Genomic DNA, 16,490 nt, shown 5'->3' on the forward strand with positions numbered 1-16,490 from the left:
AGGTGAGAGGAGCTGAAAGTTTCCTTCAACTTGTCTCGGGGGTTTAAAAAAAACTAAAAGGTTTGCAGTGTCATATTGTGATAAAATGAAACTGATAGTCTGTGACATCACAGTGAGACACGTCTCACGCACACGCACACACACAAACACACACACACACACACACACACACACACACACACACACACACACACACACACACACACACACGTAATCATGAGAAAGCATTAACAGTCAGATAAAACGTGTTTCTGCACCATTTTACTTCAGTTGGAGTTGATCTTTGACGTCCTGCATCACCCTGTGATTTTTCATCTGATTCTTTTTTTTACTTTACAGTTTTGACTTCAGATGTTTTTTTTTTTCTTCTTTTTTCGTTAAACCTGTTCTCCGTCAGCTGGTCCAAACAAAACATGTTCTAAGTTCCGATTGACCCAAAAGAATTTTATTCTTTTCAGGACGTCTTAACATGAATGTCTGCTTGTATCTATATATTCCTATATCTTGGTGAATATGTAGTATGTTTGTATATATGTGTCCGTGGATGCTGTATAAGTGTGGCTATTATCTGATAATATGTCAGATACTAATAACACTGTCCTCCAACGTTTTTGTTTCAGTTCTGTTAAAGTAAATGAAATTTAATCGGTTAGTTAACGTTGTTCCGAACACCTTGACTCCTTCAACAGGCTATAGCAGCTACACGCAGGCGTGATGACGGATTGATGACAAATACATGGCAACAGTAAGTTAAACCTGGGCGTGATGATGGCGTGACGGCGAACACGCTGTGATGGGAGGTTAAACCTCTGTCCTGAGCCCCAGTCTCTGTTGACTTCTGCGTCAGAAGCTTTGGCTCGGCCTCGTGCGGCTCCAGTGTTCCGAGGATGTGTGAGGATGGAGGGCAGGTGCATGATGGGAGCGGCCACGGCCTGAAAAGGTGTCAGCAGGTCTGAGCTGATTGAACATTGAAGGTCAACAGACCTCCAGACTGAAGCCACCAGTTCTTGGCTGTGCTGCCGTCAGTGATGCTCCAAGCTAGAGACGCTAACGTTTCCACAGCAGGAACCTGCAGCACCTTCAGATCTCCTCTTGAGTTTAAGGCTTTTTAATCCAAAGAACCAACCGACAAAACTAACTGACCAGCTAATCAACAAGCTAACAAGACAACTGAACCGTGAACCAGCTGACTGACAACGCTAAATAACCTGCTAGTAGTCGATTAACCAACTTGGACAACAACATGTTGTTGATTGAAATTACCAACTAATTAACCAGCTAATTGTTAATATCTTGTTGACCAGCGGAATGTTTGGGTCACTCGTCTATATACCCGGCTAATTCTTCATCTAAGGTCCTGTTTACATTGTCGAGTGAAAACGGAAAACTTTTGTTCCATTGTGGGTGTTGGTTTACTGAAAACGGCTCACAAGGTGGAACTTTTCGAAAATGCAACTTTTCTGAAACGCAGCTACAGCACATGTGCACCACGACCTTGGTAAATAGTTCTTCTGCACAAACAGTGTTTTCCTCCAGAGTGTCGTGACTTGCCAGTCCATATTCTCCCCGGACTTGGTAGCCACGATCCAACTCCGTCGTCTGTCCGTACGAATGTCGTGTACTCGCAATTGTTAACATTTATAGCGTATTGTTCTCCGCGCACATCTGTATGTGATTTCATCCGAGCCAAAAAAAAAAAAAAAAAGCAAAGAAAAGAAACAGCACCTTCGAGTGGCCCAAAAGGAAAATTACACAATTGTTAATTTTTCAAAAATGTTGCCGCGTAAACACAAAACTTTTCCGTAACGAAAAAGCAAAAATTATGCGTTTTCACTTAAAACTTCGTCGTGCAAACAGGACCAAAGTGAACAACTAGCTACTCAGTTAAATGAGCAGCTAGTTATACAGGTAACCAACCAGTTAATTAATGAATTACTTTCAAAACTGGCTAGTTATTTAGCTAACTGAGCAATTAAATAACTAGGTAATTATGAAAGATTTATTCAGCTGACTCGCAGCTATTGATTATGAGAACTAGCTTCTTTGTTATTTAGACAATTAACTAATAAATTAGTCTATTTTACTCTCCAGTTTTCTAACCAGTGCAATAATCTCTTGCTTTGTGCTTAATGAACATGGTGGTAAGGAATGGGTTGCCCATGGTAACGAACCATGAAGATGAAGGAAAGGTCAAAGTGCAACAGGTCAGAAGAAGGTCCTGCTGTGGACGCTCCTTGTTGTTAAATGTTTGATCTGGTGTTTGTTGGATTTTTGTAATAAAAAGATTTTTTTTTTTTTAGAAAAATGTCAGCAGGATAAACCTTTTTTTTTTTTTTTTTTTTAAATCTGAGTTGTACAAACTTAGAACAGATTTAACTTCACTGTGATTGGACAGCTCACATGGCGGCTCGGTGTTTCAGTCTGGAGGACGACGCTCAGATTCAGACGCATGTCGACCGGCAGGGAAACATGAAACAGGAAGCAGTTTCCTGGTCGGTCCCCTTTGAGGATCGCACCTCAGACCGACGCCGTCTCACTCTGCCCGGCTGGGTGTGTGAGTGCGTGGACTTTAGGACCATACTGAAACAGGAAGACGTGTTCTCCTGATGTGGTCACATGACGCAGTTTTTATTGCTGAAATCAGCTGACAGGAAGCCCCGCCCACACGCCGACCCCTACTCCTTCTTCTTCTGTGGTTCTGAGTGGAGAGCTTGGGCGGATGCTTGTGGAGGTTTCAGCCAATCACATGTCGGCTCCGCCCACAGCGGTGGCTGCAGTCTGACCCCTGACAAATGGGTCCACAGGCCCCGCTCCCTGCTGAGTCCGGGCAGGTGGTCCACAGGTGGTTAGAAACAGCGCGTCCATATAAAGTGCTGGGTTACATTGTTAGCTCTGCAGGCTCTTAGTAAAACTTCTTCCGGAGTGAAGCTCAGTAAACATGTTACACCTGAAAGTAAAACCTCTGGAATGTCTCAACAACATCAACACGTCCCAGCAGATCCTCCAGATCAGGCTGAACTCGTCCCGGGAGCCTGAAGAAACACACACACACACACACACACACGTACAGTCAGTAACACACAAAACGCACACACTCCTGATAAGATTTCAGTCCTGTATTTGATACCATTGATCAGAACTTCCTCCTACAGACTGGAACATGTCCTCGTAGTTAAAGGTACAGCACTAAACTGGTTTCAAGCATACTTATCCACTTCGTGTTCATGATGGCTTTTCAGTTCAGACTAAAGTTAAACATGGCGTTCCACAGGGTTCTGTGTTGGGAACCATATTTTTTCATATCACACGTGCTTCCTGTAGGGAATTGCTTTAGAAAACACTCCATTAACTTCCATTAATATGCAGATGATACACAAATTCGACTGTCAAATTAGAAGGTTGTCTTAAAGACGTCAAAGTCTGGATCGAGCTGTACTTCTCTCCTTCTGAACTCAGAAGAAACTCAGATAAAACAGAAGTTATTATATTTGGCCAAAAACATCTGAGAGAGAAATGATCTAAACATCTGGATGGTATTACTCTGACCTCAAGTCTCTGTGAGAAACCTGGGAGTTATTTCTGACCAGGACTTGTCCTTCAACGCCCACATCAGCACTGCCTTTTTTAGGAACATGTCGACTCAAGAGTGACACCGTGAAATAATCTATGCATTTGTTCCTGTAGTGATTCTCACGTGTGTTGTGTTGCTTGTTAAGCTCATTCTGCTCCGCTACATCATCACTGCTGAGCTTTGCTCATTATTACTTATTCAACTTTACTTAAGCTTTCCCTTTTACCCTGTGTGGAGCAATGTCGAAGACTTTCCCCAGGGATTAATGAAGTGATTCTGATTCTCTAATTCAAAGGTGTTCAAATATTTCTGAGTTTGGTTCTTTTTCACACACACATAAAGTATAAATGCAAACTCTTGCATACAGACTTTCACAATAACACATACTGTAACACACACACACACCATATTAGATGATTATGATGGATGGATGGTTGGATGGATGGAGACGAGTGCAAAGCATCATGGGAGGTTGAGATGAAATCAAACAAGTCGAGCAGGGAACATCACTTTTCACTTTTATTTCAGACAAACAAAAATAAAACAACAACACTGTGTGCTTGTTGTGGGTCTTTGTACTTATTTGGCAATGAACAGAACACTTTGCTATTTGTGTGTGGCATTAATAAACAACAGCTGTGTGATTTTATCTGATATTTGCTGTTGGAAACTCACTACAAGAAAACATTATCTTTATTATTAACTTTGTTAGCTGAGTTAACCCTGACTGAGCAGCTGTAATGATAAAAAAGTGGAACGATGGAGGTGAGTTAGCAGATATTCCGTGGAAATGGATGATGACAGTAACTGTTAGTGACACTACCCGATACAAGTAGCTCTGCATCAAACTAAATTAATTCTACTCCTCTAATGTGGCCACTCCCACAATGACACTGGGTCACTGCAAGGATAAAACTTTGTGATGGGAATTGATGAACGTAGATTTCAAACAGCTCACATGGAGTCGGACACAAACTTGATTTAAAATAAACTTTATTCGTAAAAAGGAACTAGCTGAAACAGCTGAGATTTATCTTCTGTATGACAGAAAGGCAGCGTCAGAGAGTCAAACACTCTTTTGTTTGGTTGAGGCACAACGGTGAGGACGAAAGGCCGACACACAAAAACTCAACAAAGTTCACAAATGTACAAAAATAGTTTCATACTAAAAATACAAAAGTAGAAAATTAGATAAAGAGTGAGTTCAGCCTTGATGATGATGATGATGATGATGATGATGATGATGATGATGATGAAGGGGACGAGTCGAGGCATGCATCAGTGTTCATCAGGTGTCTGTTAGCATGCATCTGTTAGCTTGTGTTAGCACACGGCGGTGACGGCGGCTGGTTTGTTCGAGGGGGCGGGGCTCGGTGTCTGCAGCAGGCTGACGAAGAGGAAGAGGGTGGAGGTGGGCAGGTAGACGCAGAGGAAGAGGACGACGTCCTCGCTGAGGCAGAGCACAAAGTCGCTCTGCTCCGTCAGCACCCAGTCCACAAGCACCCCCACCAGCAGGTAGTACACCTGGAACTCCTGGAGGTCGTCCCACTCGCCGCCGCCCCCGTCCAGGCCCACCCCCACCGCCTCCGGTGAGCTCTCCCGCCTGGCCACGCCCCCTCCGCTGTCACTCACCATGGGCTTCATCTCTGCCCCCTCCGACGCAGCCTCCTTTACCCGGCTCCGCCCACGCTCCACCGCTCGCTCTAACCGGCGGCTGCTCTCCACGAATTCCTGCAGGGGGCGGGGCATGTGGTGGTGGGCGGGGCCAAGAACAGGGATGAAGATCAACAAGCGTTAGAACGTCACCGAAAGTCTCTGAACGCCTCTATCTCTGTAAAATTCAGGGTGACAGTAAATAAATCTCTCCTCATCTATACAAAATGAACAAAACTCTTTCTTAAACATTAAATATATACCAGAGTTAGAAAGCAACTATGACTGTGTACTTTCAACTTTTACTTCACTAAATACAAACAATATTTACTTTAGTATTTACTCCATGATGGTAACTTTACAGTTCAAAATGTAACTACTACATTATTGAATATAAAAAATATCAGTCAGATATGTTGAATCTGACACAATATTACGTTTTTGTGTTTATTTATTTATGCCATTATTAATAAACTTTAAGTCTTGGAAAAACTAATATCTCCACATAACTGAGTTCATTTTGAAGAAGCAGTTAAATACCTCATATTTCTACATTTGTGAAAATAACAATCAGTAAAAACATCCATGTGCTGAAAAGATAACTTCATTAAGTACGCCAGTGACCTGAATACAGTCCAAACTTGTCAACTTCCAACTCCTGAGAAGGTAAAAATGAACAAATTTCACTCTTTCACTGCAGTGGCGGGCCGCCATTCTAGGATTCACTTCTCTTGAACTGAGCGATCCGGCATATAGGCCAAATAAAGTGACCAACACAGAGAGTAGACATCATACATGGATGCAGAGGGCAGGGAATTCAAATATTATTTAACAGTTTCCACATCCCAGAATGATGGGAAGAAATAGGAAGGGACAGGATAAAGTGCAACAGCCCAAAAAAAGGCCTTATTTTGCACCATAATACTCGTCTCCTGTGAAGTAGCGGAAAAGTCAACTAGTGCACTAAATTCTACAGATGGGATGAAAAAAGTTGAGCTCATGACATTTGGAGTTCACATCTAAACATCAAACCAGCGGCAGCCTTAAATGCAACATTAAAGTAGCTGACCTGCTGCTTGCGAGTACTAACGTTAACTACAGATAAGTATTCCAAAAAGAGCAGATCTACCCCCCCCCCCCCCCCTCCCCCCGTTCAGCCTGACCTTTGACTCCTCAGCATCACTTCCTGTTTCTGACTCACCATAAGAGCCTTGTCCATGAAGAACTCCTTCCCCGGCGTGCCGTCGTTGTACTTTGTGTCGATGGCGAAGCAGAGGAAGAGGACGTCCACCACGATCTCGAAGACGGACAGGAAGCAGTGCGCCACCAGGAAGGAGAAGAGACACACGATGATGAGCGGCAGCAGCCACTCGGCGTAGTCCCGCTGGTAGTTCAGCAGCAGGACGCCGGCGAACGCCGTCGACGTTACGATCAAGATCTGGGGAGACACGTTTTGACACACAAACACACACGGTGACCGTGACGGCGTGGTGGAGGATTTGTCACGGCCGGAAATGCTTCGGCGCCCGCTCACCTTTCCCAGGAAGAGCACGAAGTCTCCCACTGCGTTGATTGTGGCGACGCGCAGAGCGTTTTCCACCAGGATGACGAAGGCGTCCCGCGCTGAGGTGCAGAAACTGGTGCTGTTGATGGCTGTGGCTGCATATGCATTCTGGGAACGGACAAGAGGCACGGGTGGATCAAGACGAGCGGCAAGCAGGAGGGACGTACGGTGGCTGGGAGGCGCCAACAAACATTACAAAGCTTGAGGCAAAGTTACATTTTGGAAAACATTTTTACATCTTATGGAGAAAAAAAAAAGTATATTACCATAACACATTTACAAGTCCCCAAATTTAAATATCAGGAAACGAATTAAAAAGACACAAAACACTTTTTGAAAACGGGACAATTAAGAAATCTTTTTCTCTGGCTGTTCCCTTGTAATCATGGAGATGTTTCTGATAATTCAGGGTGTACTGTTGTAAAACTGTTGGGACGTTCCCTTTCTGGTAGATTGCATTTGCAAATTTGTTTGTAAGAAGTGTTTCGAGGCTTTCGAGTTTTCACCGTAGGGGCGGGAGCTCACCTGATTGAGATAGTTGAGGCACTTCTCCAAACACCACAGACAGCAGATGCACGTTTTGAGCAGACATCGAGCGCAGGCGTTCTCCTGTAAAACACCAGAAAGCTCTTCATCTCTTCAGCCCCTCATCTCTTTCAGACTGCACCTCCTGCATCACATGTAGTCCGCCTGCCACCGCCTTCATCCACACTATGCTCATCATCTTTTCACTATGTGTTGCATTGACGCCCCCTTGAGGGTTCGGCATGTAACTGCACACACTATATCAGTTGATTGTAAATAAAGAGCTGGGTACCTTTCCTTTCAGCTGGTTATGGATGTACATGAGAATGAGTCGGGGGATCTTGACCAGCGTGATGATGAAGGATCCCTTGGCAACAGTACCCAGGTGGTACCGGACCAGCCTCAAGACTGAGGACAGGATCGGGGTGACTGGTAGCCGGTTCTTGTCCCTGAAATACAAAGCCTTTGATATGATCGTCTGACATTCGATTCATCTGGAGTAATCATCTGCCAACTCACTGCTATCATCCATTTTCACATAACAGCTGCATAAACCAACGGACCCGCCTTGTAAAACCATATATTCCCTTTCTCAGAGTTTCAAGGACTCACCTTGTGAAATAGTACGTGACCACAGCTCCAGCCACCGTCATCTGCTGACAGGCCAGGATGAACTCGCTGATCCACACTAGACCCACCGCGTGGTACCAGGTCAGGTACTGAAGAGGACCCGTCAGTCTGAACTCTGTCAGACCCGTCTCCTCATTCTGCATAGGGTTCCCTGTAGGAACACAGTCCAGGACCAGGACCAGGACCAGGACCAGGACCAGGACCAGGACCAGAGAAGGCGGAGAAACAGCAGTACATCAGAAACAAAGACAAATTTACATTCTGCAATCAAATCTGTGAGTGTGTCTCGCTCTCCCACCAGTGGTCCCCAGGAAGAGCAGCACCAGGATCCAGTAGATCCAGAAGATGAGGAGGGCGATGAAAGTGATGAAGGGCTGCAGGGTGAGCAGTGGCAGGTGGATGAAGACTTTGCCGGCAACATGGAACAAAGCGATGGTCAGCGAAACCCTCTTCCTCATGAAGAGCATCAGCAGCAGCAGGATTGCCTGTGCACAAACAAACACACCAATTAGCTGTGCACTGTGTCGAGTAATGATACTGGATCCTGAAGGCACCTGTCGTGTCAACTTGGAACTTGCTTGGTATTTTTACTGTAATTTCCAGACTATTGAGCACACATGAATATAAGCCACATCCACAAACTTTTAAAATATTTTTTTAGGCTGCATACGGAGGATTTTATCTCTGTTAATAAAGTGATTTTATTGGTTATTTTGGTTAATGTGTTAACCACTGAGCGCAGCCATAGAGCCCAGCAGGTCGGAGTTACGTGATGCACCTGAACGCATCACTCACTGTTGTCAGATGCTGGAGTTAGACCAGACCACATAAAGCAGCACATGACGAGGTCAGGAAGACACAAATATCAGGCTGAAGTAGAATCTGGTGGCATGAAGTACCGTTAACCCGTAAAAACCGATAAATTAGCCGCGTCATTGTATAAGCCGCAGGGTTCAAAGAGTGTGGAAAAAGTAGCGGCTTTTAGTGCAGAAATTACAATGAGTTGATCAGACATGGCCAACGGTGGTCAGGCTTGCGGATAACGAGCCCCGTCAACCCGAGGTGTTTCCTGGTCACTACTGCTTCCACACTAATGGCATTAGTGGAGTTGAAGATTTCCGTTTCAGGGACCCGATGTTCTTAAAGAAATAACTCACATTTTTAAAGACGTCATATCAGCATGGTTGTATTCATGAATGTCAATATTGCAAGTGGCCATTGGACTCTTCACTTTCTAATTTGAAATATTGGAATCGATCATGCGTTGATGCGTTGATGCGGTTCTGCGTAACGGCGATCGGAGTCACTGAGAACACAACTTTTTGAAAATGGCTCCCGAGGTGGAGCTTTTCGAAAACTCTGACTCCTTCTCTTTTTAAAGCATGCATTATAAAACCAACCAACAGCGCCCACTCGTGGCCCAACATTAATACTTATATACAATGTTTCTGTTGTTGCTGTGTAAAGGGGCATCATTTTCAAAACGTTGCCATGTAAACGCTAAACCTTTCTGAAACAAAGATGAATAAACGATATGCTTTCACTTGAAACGTCGTGCAGGTGGGGCCTAAGTCTCTCATGACAAAAGGTTTGTGTTTGTGGCTGGAGTTTTCAGGACCATCGAGTGTAATAAAGTATATATTTCAAGTGTTTCTATTCTATCGCTCTGTAGAGATCTTCTTGGCCGACCTTTGTGAGTGGAATGTATCATAAGATCCGTCTTACATTTACGTCAGTGGGTGACTTTGGAATGAGCTGCATGAGACGCTCTACTTTGTCCTGTTGTGAGACTGGAGTACTCAGATGTTTCAATCACACATCGTGCACCCTCCATGAAATGTCGAAATTAATAATGCTTTTATTTTGTGTGTGTGTGTGTGTTTTCAAGGGAGGTGCTCTGAAGATCGTATCTACTGACGGCCATCATTCCACTGCCGCCTGTGTGCATGGGTCGATGAGGAACTCCTACCCACATTCTTGACCTGTGTCTGCTGCCATTCCACATCACCACAAGGCTTGCACAGAGGAAAGTTTAAGGAGACGGCGTACGGCCGCAGTCCAAAATCCCACCAGTTCCGCTATGCCAGATTTTTATCCAGTGGCACACATACACACGCACACAAACACACACTGCAGACACACAGAGTGTGTGTTACATACGGTAAAGACGGTGGCGGCAGCAGCGTACACAAGCAGCGCCTGCCCGTTGTCCTTGCCAAGCCCCGCCTCTTCCTTGGCCTCTTTTAGGACTCTGGTGGAGGTGTGGTTGGCAGAGAGCCGGTGGTCAATATACAGCCACCACAGTACGCTGGTTCCAGCTGAAATAGACCAAACAAAACATCAGCGGGAGGCGTGACACATCAGCGGGAGGCGTGACACCTCGGCGGGGCCCGTGTGTGGGGCAGAGGGCTCACCCAGAGAGCCCAGGACCACCAGAGCGGTGAGGATCCACACCAGCACTGCCGAGATGTACCGGATGATCACCATCAGCAGCATTGACAACACTGAAAAGACAGACAGAGGATCAGTGTGAGGAGGGGGTCTCTCTCCAAGTGGCGGGGGCGGCGCGCAGGAGCTGATGTCTTACCCAGAGCCAGCACGCACAGTCCAATGATGATCTCCTTACTGGCGGCCACACCTGCGATCAGCCGGTGCAGGACGCTGTTATCTCCCACAAACGTCACCACGGCCTCCGCAAAGCGTGCATAGCACGACACGTCCACCGGCGTGCAGCGGTTAAAGACCGGCAGAGGCTTACTGAGGACAGAGGTCACATGACAAAGATCAGAGTGTTAGAGGACAGAGGCCAGAGTCAAAGTGCTGGACGAGGACAGTGAAAGTGTCAGAGGTCACAGAATGCAGGGTCAGAGGTCAAACAGGAGAAGAGGTGAGACAAGAGAAGAGTCTCAGAGGACAGGGCATCTCACCTTGGTGGAACAGGAAGCTTGGGACACTTGTCAATCCTCTCAGGGAGACTGGGATATTTATGACCTGCTAACTCGTACGAACACAACTCAGATCCTGAAACGGAGACACAAAGACACGACATCACGCCCTCTTCATCATCATCATCATCATCATGTGGACAGTGTGGGAACAGACGAATGTTAGCATCAGGGGCTAACGTCCCCTCTAAGTTACTGTGGTTTCTTTCATGAACGTGAGGTCACCTGATCCGATATCTGCGTCACGTTTCAATTCGTTCGTCTCTGAACGCTGTGAGTCACCAACGACGTTGACGGGGGACAAACGGAGCAGAGTGGCACCAACGATACCACCCACATTAATGCTGCCTTTGTTACAGTATGGTGTGTGTGTGTGTGTGTGTGTGTGTACTCACTACAAGCCGTGTGTGTCAGCAGACATTCAATCATTGCCATGACGACAGAGAACAACCAACCATCCAACCAACTGCTGACACCATTGCTTCCTCTGCAACCAACAAACCGCTGAACTTGTATCTTTGTGAAGATCCGACCACTTTAACCTTTCACCTCCAACGCCGCACATGCCATCACATTAACTATTACTTTTAACATGACACCTGCCATCACGACACTGACCGTCACTGTTTACATGACATGTGCCATCACTTGTAATATGACACCTCCCATCACCTCTTAAGTGTTAAAACACATCTGGCGCTTTTCCACGAGTTCAGCTTTAGTCGCCGCCACCAGGTACTTTCGTGGTTCCTGCGCGGCTGAGGTTCCAAGTGAACTAAGGCGAGTAGAAAATGTGACGTCAGCAGACGACAGGCCGCTGATTGGCCGGCGCGTCACTACACAGATGAGTCAGGGGGCGGCTCATTCACCCCGCCATTTTTAAAATCTGATCATAACAAAAACGCTCCCAAACAGAGATGGACGCACAAAAATAAACCCAGTGGAGCAACAACAATATGCAGGCATTTTTTTGTCTGGTGGCCGACCAGAGGATTCAGAAGCTCCACGGAGCAAACAGCTACGAGTATCGAGAGGTCTCAAGAGCCGCTGGATTGACTGGTTTCCTTGTTAATTGGTGACCGGCTTCCTCCAGCCTCCCCTGTTCACAGTAGATGTTAAAAATCCGACCAAAATCCGTAGCTGTCCTGGTGAACGTCATTTAACTGCATTTCCATTAAAGTTTAAAGTATCGTACTGTTTTTTTTTCTTATTATTTTAACATCAGCTGCTGCTAACGACTTGTGGCAGGAGTCACCAGTTAACAGGGGCACCAGTAAAACCGAAACACCAGAAACTGAAGCACGATCGTAACAATTCACATTTATTAATATTATTAATGAATATATAAAGATAAATACTATTTAATTTATTATTTGAGCTGATATCCAATGTATGTTCGCTCCCCATCATATCGTGGGTGATAAGTTGTGCACGACGGGGAAAAGCTCTGATGACAGTCAAGTCGAGTAAGGCCGAGTAGGAGCTAGTGGACAAGCGCCAATCCTCATTCTGAAGCCTGTATCCATTCTCACAGACACAATATCTCATTCATACCTGCTCAGGTGAAGCTGCAGTCATGCGAGAAACTCACCATTGACCATGGCGAAACTCTTCAGGTCCTGGTAGGTCTTCAGCTCCTCGGTGGGACACAGAGTCACACACAGCGCCATGGACTTGATTTTCCTCTGAACAATGTCAATGTTACAGGGGTCCAAGAAGAAGACGAACCTGCAGGAGACAGGGAGCATTCATCATCACGTCGGATGACTTCAGATTTTCACTCCACCCAACAAACCTCCGACTCCAGAAGTGTTGGAAGGTTTTGTGAAATAGACATGAGCCTACATGTAGGTAAGCGCTTCTGAAAACGCTTCTGAAAAACATTTTCCATGGAAACTAAATAACATTGTCAATGTGCAGAGATCAAGAGTAAAGTGGAGCTCAAACACCAGATACAAAGCAGACACACCATCAGCGCTGCTGCTCTGAGCTCGCCATGGCGGGCGGAGGTGTGAAGGGCAAGAGTGTCGACACGTGAAAGTGAAAGAGGAGAGGGACCGTCCAGCATGTTATCAGGGTATACTGACGGTGTGTGAACCATATCTGCCATCAGTCAGTCCTATATGAAGATTTAAGCTCCAGCATTTTACCAACAGTTGACCTCCTCAGATTTTCAAATCACAGCAGAGCTCACACCTTCAGAGCCAACAACAGCAGGGATAACACCATCAGGGGTTAATCAGTGACAGCTGAGTGTCCTGCACAGACACAAGTCACACACATCATCATCCTTTAATCCTCACCTGAGTCAGAAGCAGCAGTTTGAGTAAAGATAGCAGCAGCAGAGTACAAATGGAGGAGGATTACAACCCAGCAGAAGACACAGAAACTACAAAGATAAACAACAACAAATCTCCACTGAACCCCCCCCCCCCAGTAAAAACCTGCAGTACATAATGAAATCTAAAACCTTAATAAAATACAACAACTTGTACTACAATTACATGATAACACGGACTATTCTGCTGCTATGGGCCATGCTGGTGTTACTACATTATAAGTATATTATGGTGAATTACTGGATTATTATTGGTATATTTCCATATATTCACCATGCAAATTTCTCCACATGCGAGATAAATAAAGGGATATCTTATCTTATATACTAATAATTTACATTTTCACATATTCTTTATATATAATGGTACATTATTGGTATGCTCTTACTATATCATGGTATGTTACTCAATCATTACAGTGTAACATTAGAATATTATTGCACAATTGATGTATATTATTGGTATATAACTGTGTATTATTTGGTGTATTGCTCGTATTTGATGGGACTATTATTGGTAACTTTGAAAGTTTATTAGTATATTGTGGTATATTATTAGTATATAATGGTGCATTACTGGAATATTATTGGTAGATAATAGTGTATCATTGTTATATAATGGAATAATAATTGCATGCTATTAGCATATTTTGGTGTATTACGCGTACCTTGCAGAGTATTAGTGGTACATCATTGTCATTATTGGTATACTATTGATATGTTACTGGTAAATTCTGGTCCATCATGATGTATTGATGCAACTGTTTGACGGCGGCGGTACCTGCGGTCAGTGTGGTCGAGCCCACTCAGCCGCACGTCTTCGATTTGCTCGTTGCGGCGGCCGCAAGTGTTTCCGTAGCTGTCGTACCCAAAGACGAGGCGAGCTGCGCCGCCGGTGACGATGGTGAAGCTGCAGATGCTGCCCTGCAGGACAGAAAGTACAGGCATCGTCAGAGGGCAGCCTGTGATCTACTGGTGTCTAATCCAATCTACTGAACTTCATTAAACAGTACTAGTATCATTAGTAGACCTAGTGCTGGTACACATACTATTATCATGAGCATTAGTAGCAATGGCAGTGAGACTGGAGTATCAGTATTGGTCTTGCTCTCAGCAGATAGGGAGCATCACAAGGCCTGACGTTCTGGTAAAAACATTTAAACGTGTTTCTTCGGGCTTCTTTTCACTCTCCATTAAAATTTTATGTTTCTATTTCTGTCCTCAAATGTAAAATTAAAATGCTCCCGACCAATCGCGTCACCGTTTGGAGACTCTCGCAGCCAACCAGCTGCCTGGCCTGCTGTTGAGTTCACTGTCTGCAAGGAAATCGGGCCGCCTGAATGTTTCATCTCTGAGTTTTAAACCTGAGGCTAAAGCGAAAACAAACAAAAGCCAGGAAATACTGATCAGTCATCTATGAACAATAAATCATCTAATAGCTTCAGATCACAATATTCACACATGTGATGTTTACTACAAACACCATACAGTCATAGATCTTTTTAACTGTCTCATCTAATGATTGGCCGGAGCATTCCCATCACTGCAGAACCCCTGCTGGGTGACTGGAGCATCAACATGTCACACACAAAGGTGTGGCTGAAGTATTGCCATTGTATTTAATTATTGTATTATCGCATTAATGTGCAGTGATGTCAACAATACTGTAGACATCTTGTAGTAATGTTGACAGTTCTCCTGCATGAGTATCTGTGGTATTTTGTGTTGTTACAGGACTATTGTACTGGTGAGTAGATGTAGTGCCATTGCAGGAGTGTATTTACAATACTCATATATCACAGTTGTACGATTGTAGTATTACTGTCATAATTGCGTTACAGCACAAAAAACATTACTGGAGAGGTATTGTAGAGGTACTGTAGTATTGCATCATTGTGTTGTTGTTTTGTCTCTGCTGTGTTATTACATTATTGTGGTAGTATTGTAGTGTCGTTGTAGATCTACTGCAGTGTTGCATTATTGTTTTGTCATTGTGTTATTGTAGTAGGATTGTATTATTGGATGTGGTTACCATGCCGACGCAGAAGACTGTGAAGAGCAGGAACCAGGGCAGGTCGGTGCAGCTCCGTTCCTCCAGCGGTCTCCATTCTCTCTTTGTCCTCTGCAACACACACACACACACACACACACACACACACACACACACACACACACACACACACGGTCACACACAGCTCTCATCCCGGCCTCCGGGACCGAACCGAACCGGCGGGGATGGCCTGCAGCGGGACACTCCATCCCGGCCTTCACGACAGGACCCGGTCAGGCCGGGCCGAACCGAGCCGAGCCGGTCCACACAGCCTCCAATCCGGCCCTCCAGAACAGAGCCAGGCAGCCGGCAGGTGGAGGGCCGGGTGTTTATCACCAACAGGCCCCAGTAACCAGCCTGCTCTCCCAGCAGGAGCTAATTGGATTATCGGTGCTGTTGGCTCTAATCCGAGCTCGGCCCTCAGTTCTCCCCGGGACCGGTTTCCCTTTCACGGTGAAGGAATAGCCAGGCACCGGTGCTCTAGTGAAGGACAGGCGGAGGAGGAGAGAGGCTACCGGGGCCGGACCCGACCGGACCGGGCTTACCTCCGTGCTACCGCAGCATCCCATTGCAGTCAGGGTGGACGTGCCCGGAGCCTCACGGAGCTTCACGGAGCTTCACGGAGCGGCAGCGGTGGTCTGCAGCCCGACAGGCGGCGGGGGGAGACGGACGGGCCCGGAGCCCGGAGCGCAGACGGTCCCGACGGTCAGGCTGAGCGCTCCGGCCAGCTGAGCATGCTACTGTCCAGACCTCCACCGGTTACCGTTACCGAGCGCGGATTAACGGCCGAGGATTTGTCCGCCACACTTCCTGGTGGGCCGTCAGGTGCAGCGGCCATTCATCTCATTGCGCATGCGCAATTGGCTCTCGTGCTGAGCGGACCAGAACAACACGCCGGATCTTGCAGTACCCGCTTTGACCGCTAAATAGAGGCCGACGGGGCATGGCGCTGTTTCCACATTTATTCCGGTCCGTTTAGGAAACACTGGGTCGGGACTGTCTCTATCAATACTGACTGTTGCCACATAAAAACAGCACAAAACGCACAAAAATCACTAACTGACTTATTAATACGGAAGAGTATTAGGGACACATCTCCAACATTGTATGCATCCTCATCTGAACGCCCCGCAATTACAGAAAACATTACAATTAAACAATGAAAGACCACATCAAACTTTGAAAGACTTTGCAAACTGTGAAAACTGACATCT

General features: G+C 45.7%; 1 protein-coding gene across 2 annotated transcripts; it reads right to left on the reverse strand.

Annotated features, from left to right (window-relative positions):
• Positions 1-2,298: 2,298 nt before the first annotated feature.
• slc44a1b (solute carrier family 44 member 1b) lies at positions 2,299-16,138 on the reverse strand. 2 transcript variants are annotated; one of them, XM_080465910.1, is made up of 16 exons: positions 15,822-16,134; positions 15,259-15,348; positions 14,008-14,150; positions 12,480-12,616; positions 10,871-10,964; positions 10,531-10,700; positions 10,358-10,447; positions 10,104-10,261; positions 8,242-8,428; positions 7,926-8,094; positions 7,606-7,762; positions 7,314-7,397; positions 6,759-6,896; positions 6,426-6,662; positions 5,204-5,302; positions 2,299-3,032 (listed from the first exon to the last, which is right to left on the reverse strand). In XM_080465910.1, the coding sequence occupies exons 1-16, from the start codon at positions 15,843-15,845 to the stop codon at positions 3,009-3,011; spliced, it is 2,001 nt and encodes a 666-aa protein (XP_080322036.1). In that variant the 5' UTR covers positions 15,846-16,134; the 3' UTR covers positions 2,299-3,008. The 2 variants fall into 2 exon arrangements, with proteins under 2 accessions (XP_080322036.1, XP_080322035.1); XM_080465909.1 differs by lacking the exon at positions 2,299-3,032 and having other exon boundaries at positions 4,069-5,302; positions 15,822-16,138.
• Positions 16,139-16,490: the final 352 nt, after the last annotated feature.

The sequence above is a fragment of the Lipophrys pholis genome, assembly GCF_963383615.2.
Source record: "Lipophrys pholis genome assembly, chromosome: 6".
In the NCBI taxonomy this organism is placed as follows: domain Eukaryota; kingdom Metazoa; phylum Chordata; class Actinopteri; order Blenniiformes; family Blenniidae; genus Lipophrys; species Lipophrys pholis.

Excerpts from the sequence above, each read along its gene's own strand:
- slc44a1b (XM_080465909.1), bottom strand. The coding sequence starts at position 15,845 with ATGGGATGCTGCGGTAGCACGGAG. Across the intron at positions 15,349-15,821 it reads GATGCTGCGGTAGCACGGAG|AGGACAAAGAGAGAATGGAG; the intron begins GTAAGCCCGGTC and ends TGTGTGTTGCAG. Across the intron at positions 7,398-7,605 it reads ATAACCAGCTGAAAGGAAAG|GAGAACGCCTGCGCTCGATG; the intron begins GTACCCAGCTCT and ends GGTGTTTTACAG.